This window comes from Orycteropus afer, unplaced genomic scaffold, assembly GCF_000298275.1.
Source record: "Orycteropus afer afer isolate SDZICR_OR568_19922 unplaced genomic scaffold, OryAfe1.0 scaffold00099, whole genome shotgun sequence".
Taxonomy (NCBI): domain Eukaryota; kingdom Metazoa; phylum Chordata; class Mammalia; order Tubulidentata; family Orycteropodidae; genus Orycteropus; species Orycteropus afer.
The window spans coordinates 5,633,014-5,649,134 of NW_006921686.1; the positions used below are offsets into that span (position 1 = coordinate 5,633,014).

The 16,121-nt window shown below is 42.6% G+C and overlaps 1 protein-coding gene across 1 annotated transcript in view; it reads left to right on the top strand.

Moving 5' to 3' along the window:
* Positions 1 to 7,972, top strand: part of LOC103198886 (zinc finger protein 229-like) — a 42,826-nt gene extending 34,854 nt beyond the window's left edge. The window contains exon 6 of the mRNA XM_042781280.1: positions 7,189 to 7,972. Within this exon, the coding sequence (XP_042637214.1) occupies positions 7,189 to 7,972 (784 nt within the window). The remainder of the gene's footprint in view (positions 1 to 7,188) is intronic.
* Positions 7,973 to 16,121: the final 8,149 nt, after the last annotated feature.

The following is a 16,121-nucleotide window of genomic DNA, read 5'->3' on the forward strand; positions in this document are numbered from 1 at the left end:
CTCCTGTTTGTCAAAGCTATCCCATTTGTGGTATATTCTTGTCAGAGCGGTACTAGGTAACCAAAACAGTGACCCTGTTGGTATTTGAAATACCCAGTAGTTTCCAGCACCGTAGCAACACAGAAGCCACCTCCATACAACAGAATATCAAACGTGTGGTGGCCTGTTGTCTTAGTCCTTTAACTGGATAGAAATAGATGAATCTACCATGAAAGAGAATTGAAAATGCCACAACCTGGTCAGTGATGGAAAATGGAGCATCCAAATATTACGAGGCCTGTGAATGAGCCCAACCTTTTTGGGGACGATTTTGACAATGACAATCAAATTATAAAAATGCATGCTCAAGTAATTCAGGAGTCTCTGGCCTGGGAGTGCATTCTGTAGAAACATTCCTACAAGCACTCAAAGACACATATTCATGGATGTTTACTGTAACATTCTTTGGGTGAACATGAACGATTACCAGTGTGATACAGGTGATGCGGGGAGAAGAGAACCATTGCCCACTCAAAACTGTGCATTTCCGGAATGCTTCTCTGTGCCTTTATATCAGTCAGGGTCCATTCAGGAGGCAAAAACATTACCAGCTATTTGAACAGAGAGAGTATAATGTAAAGCGTGGTTAACAAGACATCAAGTTGTTAACCAGGTGACTGAACGGGTCAAGAGAACTCTAAGGTGTTATGAAGTAGCGGTTGCAGGAAGTAGCTACCAGCCTGAGTGTCTTAGTTTCCTAATGCTGCTATAACAAATACCACAAGGAGTGGCTTTGAAAGATAGACATTTATTCTCTCACAGTTTAGGAGGTTAGGAGGCCGAATTCCGGGAGCTGGTCTAGGGGAAGGCTTTCTCTCTCTCTTGGTTCTGGGCGAAGGTCCTGTCTCTTTCAGTGTCTATAGTCCTGGCTCTCTTTGTTCCTCGGTGATCCCCATGTGGTGTCTACCTTCCTCCCCTGTGTGCTTGAATCTGTGCCTGGGCTGCTCCCTATCAGTCAGAGGGATTAGGTTTAGGGCACAGTGCATAAGGCATTTGGCTGCTAACCAGAAGGTCAGTGGTTCAAACCCACCTGCTGCTCTGCAGAAGGAAGATGGGGTGATCTACTTTGGTCAAGATTTACCACCTCGGAAACCCAACGGGAGTTGCTAAGAGTCGGAATCAACTGGATGGCAGTGAGTTTGGGTCTTGTCTTTTTTTTCCCCTACACTGATATGGATTTATTAACATTACAAAGAAAACCCTATTCCCAATGGGATTATATCCACAGGTATGTTGTTGTTGTTGTTATGTGCCGTCGAGTCGGACCCAACTCATAGCGACAGGTATAGGGGTCAGGATTCCAAGACACATGTAGGAGGACACAATTCAGTCCATAACACTGAAGGAACAAAGAAGCTGAATTATTAGGACTTAGGAACTTAGAGGAGGGGACTCTATGGTGTTGAACCTCAGAACTATGAGGAGGTATGCTGGCTGCCTGGTCTCTGTGTTCAGAGAAGGAGCCCCGGAGGGAGGCCTGGGATCCAGATTTCTGATGCGGCTGGTGCTGGCATTTGTGAGGTGTTAGACAATGGAACTGCTTCCCCAGGTGTTGGAAAACGGCCATGTGGATTCAGCTATTGCTACAGAAAGGAACCCCTGCTGTTGGGGTAAAGTAGCCTTACTGGGGTGATACCAGAACAGAAAGCCAGCAAGAAGGAGCAAGTCCCTTCTTCCTCTGCTGGGTTTGCAGAATCCCTCTAACGCCGCCCCCCCTCCATTGTCAAAGCACAGTATAGAGGCAGCTGGCACAGTAGCAGAGTGGTTTCAGATTCCAGCTCCACCATTGCAAAGTATGGCTCCCAAGCGATGGGGTAGAGCAGAGAGAGAGTCCACTTCATGACAGCACAGCTTCTGGGTCTTCTCTCCTTCCGGTGGTCACTGGGGTGGATGATGGATGGGAGTATGTGCTTGGTGTTGTAGGAAGAGGTGATGTTCAAGGATGTGGCTGTGGTCTTCACTGAGGAGGAGCTGGCCCTACTGGACAAGGCCGAGATGTGATGCTGGAAAACTTCCGGGACCTGGTCTCAGTGGGTGAGTACCAATAAATAAATAAATAAATAACAAAACCCAAACTCACTACTGTCGAGTCAAATCCAACTCATAGCAACCCCTCCTTGGGTTTCCGAGGCAGTATCACTACGGAAGTAGATTTCCCAGTCTTCCTTCTGAAGAGTGGCTTATGGGTTTGAACCGCCAGCCTACTGGTTAGCAGTCAAATGCCTTAGGCACTATGCCACCAGAGCTCCCCAGTGGGTTAGCTGGGAACAGCCACCTGGAACTAAGCCTCATGGCAACAGACTTGTTTTCCCTGATGATGAATTTCACACCAGACAGGATACTCCAGTTGGAGCACCAAGAAACACTTTGATGGAGAGAACTCCAAAGAGATGCATGTGCAGATGAGAACTCTGCAGATGAGTGAGTGGCGGCCCCTCGTGAAGCGAGGTGAGGGGGCTCCTCTCAAACCCTGTGCCCCCACCCCAGGAGCATGGTCCATGTGCTCGGTGAACCCTCTTCCTCCCTCCCACGTTTAGCCTCTCATTCCTTCCTCTTGTTTTGCAGCTTGAGAATGATAAAGTTCAAACACAACCAAGCACCTTAGTCCCTTGGTTGCTCCTGGAGAAAAACCAGGGGGACAAACTAGTGTCAAAGAAATCAAACCAAAACTTTGATTTGGTTGACACTTACAAGAGTACCTGGTACATACCCACCCAGTGCATTCAAGTCAATTCCAATTCATAACAACCCCCGTTGGGTTTCCAAGGCTGTAAATCTTTATGGAAGTAGATTGCCTCATCTTTCTCCTGTGGAGCAGCTGTTGAGTTTCAACTACTGACCTTCTGGTTAGCAGACAAATGCCTCAGCCACTACACCACCAGAGCTCCTTACTTGGTACATTGTAAGTGCAATATTAAGTGTTAGTTTGTGTCTTTGTTATCTAGTGTTGCTATAAATGCCACAAGTAGGTGGCTTTTTATTTATTTTTTATTGATTTGGGTGAAAGTTTACAGAGCAAATTCATTTCCTGTACAGCAGTTCATACACATTTTGTTTCATGACATTGACTGCAATTCCCCACAATGTAACAGTTCTCTTCCCCATAGTTAAACCTCTTCCCTGTGTCCTTTTCTCCCATGCACTCCCACCCCCTGAGCTGTCTCCCTGTGAAAACACAGTCCTTCTTTAATTAATTGCTCCAAGGAGTGTATCTACCTGATGTAATTGTTCACCCCATATGCCTATCTATTATTTGGCTGGAAGCCACAGGAGTGAGTTCAATGCCAGACTTGAAGGGTGGCTAGGGGCCATAGTCTCAGGAGTTTCACCAGGCTCTATCAGACAGCAAACCTGGTCTTTTTTTTTTTTTTTTTTTTATGATTTTGAGTTTTGTCCACATTGTTTTCCCACTCTCTCCAGGATCCCCTTCTGAGTGGTTGACAGTGGTAGCTGGGCACCATCTAGTTCTTCTGGTCTCATGGTCATATAGGCTGAGGATCACACGGTCTACCAGTCCCTTGGACTATTTGTTTCCATGTGTCTTTGGTTTCTTCATTCTTCTTTGCTCTAGATGAGGAGAGACCCATTGTTGCGTCTAGATGGCTGATTGCAAGCTTTTAGGATCCCAGTCACTACTCACCAAAGTAGGATGTAGAACAAAGTTTTTGTGTAGTACGGTCTGCCAATTGAGCTTGATGTCCTCTGTGACCCAGGTCCAACTAATTGCTCCTTCCAGATAGCTGGCTGTAGCCAAGAAGCCAGCACAAGCTTGCAGTGGGTGGCATTAATAAACAAATTTCTTCACAGTTATAAATAAATAAATAAATAATTCACTAACATCAAGTCAATTCCAACTCATAGTGACCCCATTGGGTTTCTGAGACTGTCAATCTTTACGGAAGTAGACTGCCCCATCTTCCTCCCACAGGGCAGCTGGTGGGTTTGAACCTCTTACCTTTCAGTCAGCAACCAAATGCCCCACCCACTATGCCACCACAGGTCCTTTTCTCACAGTTCAGGAGTCTAGAAGTCTAAACTCAGGGCACTGGGTCTAGGGGAAGGCTTCCTCTCTCTGTTGATTGTAGAGAAAGGTCTTTGTCTCTTTTGAGCATCTGCTCCTAGGCAATCTTCATGTGGCTTGGCATCTCTCATTTCCCATTTCTGCTTCCTTACATCTCTTTCTTTTATATCTTGTAAGAGATTGACTCAAAACACACCCTGCACTAATCCTGCCTCATTAACATAACAAAGACAACCCATTATAACCACAGGCATAGAGGTGAGGATTTACAACACATATTTTTTGGGAGACACAATTCAATCCCTAACAACTTGTTTATTTTTTGATAAATATCTAAGCTAATGTCAATTTCTCAGAGGCCCTTATACAAATATATATTACCTCAGTTTACTTTATGAGAGAATTGCTATCATTAATCTGCTTTTACAGATGAAACAACTGAGGCACAGAGTGGATAAACAACTTGCCTGTGGTGACATAGCTTCTGTGGAGAAGAAGTTGGATTTGAACCCACCCAGTCTGACTCTAGACCTTGTGTTTTTAATAACCATGTGAAACTGAAATACCACAGTATCTATATAGTGTAGAAATGTCACCCTTTTGCCTAAAGGTGTATATCGCTCAGTTGTTCCTTGAACTGCAGGAAGCAGCCCAATTGGTGGGTCCTGAAATCAAGTTAGTATATAAGAGGAGCTCTCTCCCCAAGGCTGGGGTTCAGATCAGTACTTTCTTTGTTTCAATTTTATTGTAGTAAAATATATATAACATAAAACGTGCCATTTTACAATTTTTAAGTATACAAGTCAATGTTGTTACACCCACAATGCCATGAAACCTTTACCATGATCTATTCCAAACTTTTTCCAAACCCACTTTCCAAATGTTTCCATCACCCCAAACAGAAACTCTGTACCTGTTATGCAATAACTCCCTACTCCTCCCCTTCCCTAAACCAAATCAAACTCATTGCCGTCAAGTTGGATCCGACTCATAGTGACCCCTCCTTGGGTTTCTGAGGCGGTATCACTATGGAAGTAGATTGTCCAGTCTTCCTTTCAAGAAGTGGCTGGTGGGTTTGAACCAGCAGCCTTCTAGTTAACAGTCAAATGCCTTAGGCATTACGCCACCAGAGCGCCCAGTCCCTAGTGACCTCTTATCTACTTGCTGTCTTTCTGAATTTACCTATTCTACGTATTTATGTAAGTAGAATCATACGGTGTTTGCCCTTTTATATGTTCAGCAGTTTTTAAAAACAAAATCACAAAAGAATTTACCCATGTGCATTGCACATAGGTAAATACCAGCTGATGAAACTTCTGTTTCAGTTAACAGTCTGTGTGTGTGTCTGTATAATAGATTGCAGAATAACATACTTTTCTTACAATGAGTTACAGTTAAAACAATTGAAAAGCCACTGTTTTGAGCCTGTTCTAAAAAGAAAACCAAGACAAACCCACTGCCATTGAGTCAATTCTGACTCATAGCAATCCCCACTGGGTTTCCAAGGCAGTAAATCTTTATGGAAGTGGATTGTCCCAACTTCCTTCCATGTCCGCCTTTCCCTGGCACCATTTTATGAACTAAAGTCACTTTCAGTGACTTGACCCAGAAACTACCTTGAACCAAAAACTAACCATATGGTCTTGATCGTGGGATTCATGCCATTTTGAAACCCATCTAGATGGCTTTAGGTTGGAGGTTCAAACCCACCAGCCACTCTGAAGAAGAAAGACTGGGCAATCTACTTCTGTAAAGATTTACCACCTCAGAAACTGAAAGGGGGTCGCTATGAGTCGGAATCAACTCTATGGCAGTGAGGTTTTTTTTTTTGTGTGTGTGTATGTGTATGTATATGTGTGTATATACAAATCATATGGGAGCCTTCTTCATACTGTGTGTAAAAAATAATTAAAGGCTTTTTTTTTTACTTCTCTTATAGCCCCAAAACTCCACTGCCATCAAATTGATCTAACTCACAGCAACCCTAGAGGACAGAATAGAATTGTCCCATATGGGAATCTGTACAAAAGCAGACTGCCTCATCTTTATGTGGAGCGGCTGGTGGATTTGAACCACCCACCTTTTGGTTAGCAACTGAATGCTTTAACCACTACCAGAGTTCCTTCCTTTTATAGCAGAGAGGTGAATTTCTTCTTCCTCGATCAATTCTTTTATAATTTCTTGCCAAGATTTCCTTTGACTTCCCTGAAAGACCTGATTTCTAATTGACAGAATTATAGATTAGAATGACTGTGGTTCAAATTGCCTATTACATGACAATCTCCTACCCTATCCTACTCCATTCTCACCAAACAGATGATTTATTTGTTCTCTTAGCCAAATTTTCTTTGTCCTTGTAGAAGACGGGATCAAAAACAACTTTTCAAACCTTCAGGGGACAGGACTGAGTTACCCCTCACAAGCAATGTTCCTCTGCTGGCAGATTTGGAAACACAGAATTAGTGACTTAGCTGAGAGTCAGGATTATGTCACAAATCTTCAAGGAGATTGTCCCCATTGTGCAGAAAAAGGTGTTTCCTTCTGTGAAGAGTGGGCAGGAACATCTCTTCAGGTTGTGGAAAATGAAAACTGGTGGTAAATACCATTAATTTCGAACATCCATCAGCTTGGAAAGGCTTGACCCAGGTCCTGACCCCAGAATCTTCGAGAGAAGCCAGCATAACAACAGAGCCCCAGAATTCTCAGGGAAGATGTAGAAGAATTCACGTGGAAGAGAGAATGTGTGGATGTGATTGGTGTGATGGGAGCTTCCGTTGGCCCTCACATGATCATGACAGTTCCCAGGAATGTAATGGAGAGGAACACTGTAGATCCAATGACTGTGGGAGAAGCTTGGTCACGGAGTCAACCATTGAACGATACAATGTAGTCCATATGGTATCAACACCTTCCAAATGTAATTGCTGTAGAATGGGCTTCATAGATGATTCAAATCCTCCCACTCATCACCGTGCTCACACAGGACAAAAAGCTTATAAATGGGACCAATATGGAAAAGACTTTAGTCAGAGCTCAGACTTAGTTCATAATGAAACCCATTCAGGTGCAAAATTTTATAACTGCCATGAGTGGTCTAAGGGCTGCAAACAGAGCTCATACCTTCCCAGATATCCAAAAGTACCCTCAGGAGACAAACCCTACAAATGTGATGAATGTGGCAAGGGCTTTCAGCGGACCTCCTCTCTGCACAACCATCATCGAATCCATACAGGAGAGATGCCCTACAAATGCGACGTGTGCGGTAAGGGGTTTGGATCCAGCTCACTGCTTTGTAGTCATCAGGGAGTACACACAGGGCAAAAACGCTGTAAGTGTGAAGAGTGTAGGAAGGCATTTGATCAGAGCTCAAATCTTGTCCACCAGAGGGTGCACACTGGAGAGAAACCCTACAAATGCAGTAAGTGTGGCAAGTGTTTCAGTTCCAGCTCCGTTCTTCAAGTCCACCAGCGGCTGCACATGGGAGAGAAGCTGTATAGGTGTCATGAGTGTGGGAAAGGCTTCAGCCAAAGCACACACCTTCATATTCACCAGAGAGTCCACACAGGAGAGAAGCCGTACAAATGCAATGTGTGCAGCAAGGACTTTGCATACAGTTCAGTTCTTCACACTCACCAGAGGGTTCACATGGGAGAAAAGCCTTACACATGTGATGTCTGTGGGAAGGGCTTCAGTTATAGCTCATACTTTCATCTACATCAAAAAGATCACACAAGAGAGAAACCCTACAAATGTGATGAGTGTGGTAAGAGCTTCAGCTGGAATTCAGATCTTCATGTCCATCTCAGGGTCCACACAGGAGAAAGGCCCTGTAAGTGCAAAGAATACGGTAAGGGCTTCAGTCACAATTCTTATCTTCTTGCCCATCACAGAGTGCATATCAACAAGTCATAACATACATGTCATGAGTGTGGTGAGGGTTTTAGCAATAGCTCAGACCTGCTTACTCATCAAAAACTGCATATGAGGACAGAGGCATTACAGATGTCGTGAGGCAGGGTTCAGTTAGGAAAACAGAAAGCCACTCTGTGTATCCCAGGTGATGAGAGGCTTACTGAGCCATTGGAAGGGCTGGAGGGTTAGAGATTAGAGACATTGCTGTCTATAATGTCAGCTTGCAGCACTAAAGTAGTGACTGTCAAGAGCATTCCAAGGAATTCCTACAGATCTCAAGAAGTTCTGTTGTGGTGCAGTGAATTGCTTGGTATGGCCCTTCCAGCCGTGGTCTTTGTGACTTCCACCGGATGACTTGGTTGTTATTGTTAGGTGCCCTTTAGTCAGTTCTGACTCATAGCAACCCTGTGTACAACAAAAGGAAACACTGCCTGGTCCTGCACCATCCTCATAATCATTGCCATCCTTGATCCCATCATGGCAGCTACTGTGTCAATCCATCTTATTGAGGGTCTTGCCTTTTTCTCTGACCCTCTACTTTACCAAGTATGACGTTCTTCTCCAGGGATTGGTCCCTTGTGACAATATGACCAAAGCATGAGAGACAAAGTCTGGTCATTCTTGCTTCTAAGGAGCATTCTGGCTATACTTCTATGACAGAGTTCATTCTTCTAGCAGTCCATGATAGCCCATGATGACTGTGTGGGACTATGCAAATGTGCAATGCTTGTGGCCCAACCCAGGGGATTGGACAGCTTGTTAACAATGAAAATAAAGTACATGGCACCCTTCTAGAGGTGGGACTATGCAAATAAGGTGTGTAGCCTTGAAATCCCATCCTCATTGCCAACTGTAAAAAGGGTGTGGCAGGGGCATCTGACCTCCTTTTCCCTTGTGAAGTTAGAAGAGATCAGACACTGACTCCACACCCTTTGGACATCTCTGCAGCTCTTGTTAGCTGTCTCCTGCTGCAGTGGCAAAGTAAGTGATTCTCTGCAAAAGGGCAGGTTGTGGCAACAGCAAGAGTTAGAGGTAAAATTTTCATTGAGGAATTTACCCGTGAAGGAAATTTCAATTGAGATGAATATGGGAAAGACTTTAATTCAACTAAAGGTTGAACTTAGGTTTTTGAGCAAGTCCATACTAAAAAAGATAAAAAGCATTATTTCATTGTCGTATATGAGGTTGCTGGGAGCTCTGGTAGCATAGTGGCTAAGGCACTTGACTACTAACCAGAAGGCTGGTGGTTCAAACCCACCAGCAACTCCTCAGAAGGAAGATGGGGCAAGCTACTTCCATAGTGATACTGCCTCGGAAACCCAAGGAGGGGTCGCTATCAGTTGGGTCCGACTCAACGGCACATAACAACAACAACAACATATGAGGTTACTATGAGTCAAAACCAACTCAACGGCACCTAACAATAACACACAAAAAGATACCCCTTCTGTGAAGGACATTCAACAGTGGGCTCAGAAATGGAACACTCACATTACTAGTGTTGGGAGAACATTAGTCTGTAGTCAGGTTTTGAAACCCATTAGATTGTCTATACAGGAGAAAGCTCTGTAAGAGTGATATTTTAAGAGTGTAATAAAGACACATTCCATTTCCTGGGCACATGGGAAGACTTCATTTCCCAGCAACTCTTGCAGTTAACAGTGAGTCCATGTGATTGTGTTCCAGCAGTAGAGTGTGGGCAAAAGTGGTATGAGCTACTGCCAGGCCTGGCCCTTACAAATATCTCCTGATGTCCTCAGGCTTCTCTTTCCCTGCTGAGGTGACCTTGGAGGCTTCTTGTTCCTGACTGGGTTATTGAAAGGTGGGTATTTGACCTGTATTGGGTTTTCTGTGAGTAAGAAATAAACATCTGTTGTGTGATACTGCTGAGATTTTGGTGGTTTATTTATTACTGCAGCATTGCCTAACCTATCCTGACTAATAAAGAGGGTTTTAATAACAACACATTTCACAGTTACTGGAATCTACATAGGAAAGCAACAGTATAATTCCAAGTTCAAACTTTTTAATTTTTAAGGGCCCATGTGGCAATGAAGTCATCTAAAATGGTGTAAGACTTTTTTTCAGGGAGAAATTTTCCATTCATCAGTGTGTATATTAAAGAGAAATCTTCATTTTGATACGTATGTGGTAAAACTTTATCAAAAATGCAATTTATAGACATTAGAAATCCCATGCAGTAAAGAAACTCTATATAATGTATGATGGACGAAGATGTTTATCAGTTTACACCTTAAATGCAATAAAAAAAAAATATTAACTAGAATAGATGTCCTGCAAATAATCATCATAAAATTAATTACAAAACTAACATTTACTGAAGCGTGTAGCAACTTATAAAAAAAGACCAACAGTGTTCATTGTCAGAAGGAAACACCACTGTTTCTCAGAAATCTTGTATAAGAATGTTTTTCAAAGGGCACTCATTTAGTCAGATTCCTCCAAAACTGTGATTTACTTTGGAATTACTTTATCTTCATATTATATGGAATTTAATAATGTTATTTGGAATTACATTATCTTCCTAGTTGGGAAGAGAAGAGATGAGATCTTCCTTCTACCTCAATATTCATTTATGTCTTTTTGTATCTATTCTGGTTCCCTAGTGCCGCTCTGACAAGAAAATACCACAAATGGGATGGCCTTAACAAGCAGCAGTTTATTCTTACAATTTGGAGGCTTTAAGTCCAAGTTCAAAGTGCCAGGCTCTAGGGGCTGGGTGAAAGCCCCTCAACCTTGGGGTCCAGCTCCGCCTCCTGCTCCCAGCCCACTGGAGCTAGAGGCGTTGCTTCACTCAAACAATTGCTGGCTGCTGAGGCTGGAAGCCTCAAGGTTAACAAGTAAAAAGGCACAGTCCCAATGTTACCAAATCACATGGCAGGCCATTAACTTAAGTCCATTGTAAGTCCCAAGGTCGGCAGAGCATAGTAGGCTGCTGAGCAATGACACGGCTACATGCAGGGTCCAAGTGTGCCATAGGCTAGAAACCATTCTCAAAGCTTCTCCTTATATATAGGAAGCAGACCCCATACCCAAAGGGAGCTACTCATCTGCTCCCAGTAGATTCCACCATGAAGTTGATTACCAGTCTCATCATGGGGAATACTACATCCAGCTGCTCAGCCACTCAACCAGGCCTAGCCAAGTTGACATACAAATATAACCATCACAGTATCTTAGATGACTGGTAAGTTTCTTCATCTGGATCATGCTTTATTCCTAGTTTTTCATGCATTATATTTTTCTACTGGTTATGATTTGCAGATGAAGAGCCTTTCAAATGCAAATAAGCTCATCCCTGAAGTGTTATTTTCTTTCTTTCTTTCTTTTTTTTTTTTTTAAATTGTGATTTGGGTGAAAGTTTACAGAGCAAATTCACTTTCCATACAGCAGTTCACATACACTTTGTCTTATTACATTGACTACAATTTACCCAATGCAACAGCTCTCCTTGTACGGTTGTAAGGTGCAATACTAGCAAAACACTGCCTGGTCCTGTGCCTCACAATCCTTGCTATGCTTGAGCCTATTGTTGCAGCCACTAGGTCAATCCATATCATAGAGCATCTTCCCCTTTTTTGCTGACCCTCTATTTACCAAGCATGATATCCTTCTCCAGGGACTGGTCTCTTCTGACAACATGACCAAGTAGGTGAGTCAAAGTCTCACTATTCTTGCTTCTAAGGAGCATTCTGGCTGCACTTCTTTCAAGACAGATTTTTTCATTTTTCTGGAAGTCCATGATATTTTCAGTGTTAATTCGCTAAAATCACAATTTAAAGGCACCAACTCTTCTGTGGTCTTTCTTATTCACTGTCCAGCTTCACAAGAATATGAGGCAATTGAAAACACCATGGCTCGAGTCAGGTGCACCTCAGTTTTCAAAGTGACACCTTCATTCCTTAACACCTTAAAGAGGTCTTTTGCAGCAGATTTGCCCAGTACAATACAATGTCTGATTTCTTTCTTTTTTAAATTTTATTGTGATTTGGGTGAAATTTTAGAGAGCAAATTCATTTTCCATACAGCTCACATACACTTTGTCTCATGACATTGACTGTAATCTCCCACAATGCAACAGCTCTCCTCCCACTCTTTCCCCATAGCCACTCTTCCCTGTGTCCATCCCTCCATGCACTCCTGCCCCCTGAACTGTCTCCCTGTACATACACAGCCCTTCTATTCTCCCATGATTGATCTCTCCAAAAAGTGTATCTACTTAATGTAAATGTTCAGCTCATATGCCTGTCTTTTGTTTGGCTGGAAGCCACGGAGTGGGTTCAATTCCAGACCTAAGGGGCAGGTAGGGGCCATAGTCTCAGGTGTTCTACCAGGTTCTATCAGAACAGCAAACCTGCTCCCCCTCCCTATGATTTTGAGTTTTGTTTCACATTGTTCTCCTACTCTATCCAGGTCTCCTACATTGATCCTCCTCTGAGTGGTGTACAGTGGTAGCCAGGTACCATCTAGTTCTTCTGGCCTCATAGTCATATAGGCTGATGATCACACAGTGTACCAGTCCCTTGGACTAATTGTTTCCATGCATTTTTAGTTTTCTTCATTCCTCTTTGCTCTGGATGAGGAGAGATCTATCACTGCATCTAGATGACTGCTTGCAAGCTTTTAAGATCCCAGTTGCTACTCATGAAAGTAGGATGTGGAAAAATGTTTCTGTGTAGTATGTTATGACAATTGAGCTTGATGTCCCCTATGACCATGGTCCCGAGCTCACAGGTCCAACTACTTGCTCCCTCTGGGTAGCTGGCTATGTCCAAGAAGTCACTGCAAACTTGTCCCTTGTCAGCTCTACTATATATCTAGGAATTCTTACAGAGGAATTGTGGGATGACATCAAGAACATCATCCATGAAGAAAGAAAAAGGTCATTAAAAAGACAGGAAAGGAAGAAAAGACCAAAATGGATGCCAGAAAAGACTCTGAAACTTGCCCTTGAGTGAAGAGTAGCTAAAGCAAATGGAAGAAATGACAAGATAAAAGAGCTGAACAGAAGATTTCAAAGAGCAGCTTGAGAAGAGAGAGTCAATTATTATAATGAAATGTGCAAAGACATGGAGTTAGAAAACCAAAAGGGAAGAACACACATGGCATTTCTCAAGCTGAAAGAACTGAAGATAAAACTTAAGCCTCGAGTTGCAATATTGAAAGATTCTATGGGCAATATACTGAATGATGCAGAAAACATCAAAAGTAATGGAAGGAATACACTGAGTCACTGTACCAAAAAGAATTGGTCGATGTTCATCCATTTCAGGAGGTGGCATATGATCAAGAGTTAATGGTATTGAAGGAAGAAGTCAAGGCTGCACTGAAGGAAGTTGTGAAAAACAAGGCTCCAGGAATTGACGGAATACCCATTGATATGTTTCAATAAACGGATGCTGCACTGGAGGCACTCACTCAGCTATGCCAAGAGATTTGGAAGACAGCTACCTGGCCAACTGACTGGAAGATTCCAGATCCATATTTGTATCCATTCCAAAGAAAGGTGATCCCACAGAAGGTGGAAATTACTGAACAATATAATTAATATCACATGCAAGTAAAATCTTACTGAAGAAAATTCAAAAATGGTTGCAGCACTATATTGACAGAGAACTTCCAGAAATGCAAGCTGGATTCAGAAGAGGATGTGGAATGAGGGATATCATTGCTGATGTCAGATGGATCTTGGCTCAAAGCAAAGAATACCAGAAAGATGTTTATTTGTGCTTTATTGACTATGCAAAAGCATTTGATTGTGTGGATCATAACAAATTATGGATCATAACAAATTATGGATAACATTGAGAAGAATGGGAATTTCAGAATACTTAATTGTGCTTATGAGTAACCTGTATATAGACCAGGAGGCTGTTGTTCGAACAGAACAAGGGGACATTGAATGGTTTTAAATCAGGAAGGGTGTATGTCAGGGTTGTATCCTTTCACCATACTTATTCAATCTGTACACTGAGCAAATAATCTGAGAAGCTAGACTATATGAAGATGATCGTGGCATCAGGATTGGAGGAAGACTCATTAACAACTTGCAATATGCTAATGACACAACTTTGCTGAAAGTGAGGGTGACTCAAAACACTGATGAAGATTGAAGACTACAGTCTGTAGTATGGATTACACCTCAATGTAAAGAAAATAAAAAACCTCACAACTGGACCAATAAGCAGCATCATGATAAATGGAGAAAAGATTGAAGTTGTCAAAGACTTCATATTACTTGGTTCTACAATCAGCACCAATGGAAGGCAGCAATCAGGGTATCAAATGACGTATAGCACAAATTGGATGCAGCAAATCAAATTGGCTGCAAAAGACCTCTTTCAAGTGCGGAGGAGCAAGGATATCTCCTTGAGGACTAAGGTGCGTCTGACACAAGCCATGATATTTCCAATCGCCTTGTATGCATGTGAGAGCTGGACCATGAATAAGGATGACCAAAGAGGGTCGATGCTTTTGAATTGTAGTGTTGGTGAAGAATGTTCAAAGTACCATGGACTGCTAAAAGAACTAACAAATCTGTCCTGGAATAAAGTGCAGCTGGAATGCTCCTTGGAAGTGAGAATGGCCAGACTTAGTCTTATCTACTTTGGTCATGTTGTCAGAAGGGACCATTCCATGAAGAAGGATATCATGCTTGGAAAAGTGGAGCATCAACGAAAAAGGGGAAGCCCCTCAACAAAATGGATTGACACAGTGGGTACAACGATGAGCTCAGGTATAGCAAGGATTGTGGAGCTGGCACAGGACCAGACAGTGTTTCATTCTGCTGTACAAAGGGTGGCTATGAGTTGGAGATGACTCGATGGTACCTAACAACAACAATATTAACTGCTCTTTTTTGTAAGCATATGGACACCATCCTATCATTGACAACATTATACTTCAGGATAGTATTTGTGTGTGTGTGTGTGTGTGATTTGGGTGAAAGTTTACAGAGCAATTTCACTTTCTATACAGCAGTTCACATACACTTTGTCTCATGACATTGACTACAATTTACCGCAATGCAACAACTCCCCTCCCACTTCCTCCTGATAGTTACCTCTTCCCTGTGTCCATCCCTCCACGCACTCCTGCCCCGAGCTCTCTCCCTGTGCATAAACAACCCTTCTTACTCCCATGATTGTTCTCTCCAAGGAGTGTATCTACCTCGGGTAAACATTCACCTCATATACCTGTCTTTTGTTTGGCTGGAAGCCACAGGTGTGGGTTCAATTCAGGACAGATGCTGAAATATTCTTTTTGATGATGAATGTGATGCCATTCCTCTTTAATTTGTCATTGCTGGTATAGTAGACGATATGATTGTCTGATTCAAAATGGCCAATGCCAGTCCATTTCAGTTCACTAATGCCTAAGATATCTTTATGCATTCCCATTCATTTTTGACAACTTCAACTTTGTAAATTCATACTCTGTACATTCCATGTTCCAATTTTTAATGGATGTTTGCAGCTATTTCTTGTCATTTTGAGTTGTGCTGTATTAGCAAACGAAGGTCTAGAAAGTTTTATTTCATCCACATCATGAAGGTCAAATCTACTTTGAGGAGGTATCTCTTCCCCAGTTGTATTTTGAGTGCCTTTCAACCTGAGGGGCTCATCATCTAGCACCTTATCAGACACACCCTCTAGATACATAGATGGTTCTAGTGCAGACCTAGTCCCTGAATGGTCACCACTGCTATCCAGCCTGCTACTGACATCACCTGGATAGAAAGAAGTACTGGATGCTTTAGCCAATGAGCTGAATTAAGGGAAGCCTGTGAAGTAACTGAAGGAACTCTGGTTGTGTAGTGGTTAATGTATCTGGCTGCTAACTAAAAGGCTAGTGATTTGAACCCATCAACTTCTCCGTGGGAAATAGATGAGGCAATTTGCTTCTGTAACAACCTTTGAAACCCTGTCCTACAGAGTCACTATGAGTCAGGATCAACAATGTTTTTGTGTTGTATATTATACCAATTGAGCTTGATGTCCCCTACGACCAGGGTCCTGAGCCCACAGGTCCAACAACTCGCTCCCAGGGTGTTTGGCTGTGGCTAAGAAATTATAACTTTGTCCCATTAATTCTATTTATATGGACATTCTTTTTTTTTTTTTTTTTT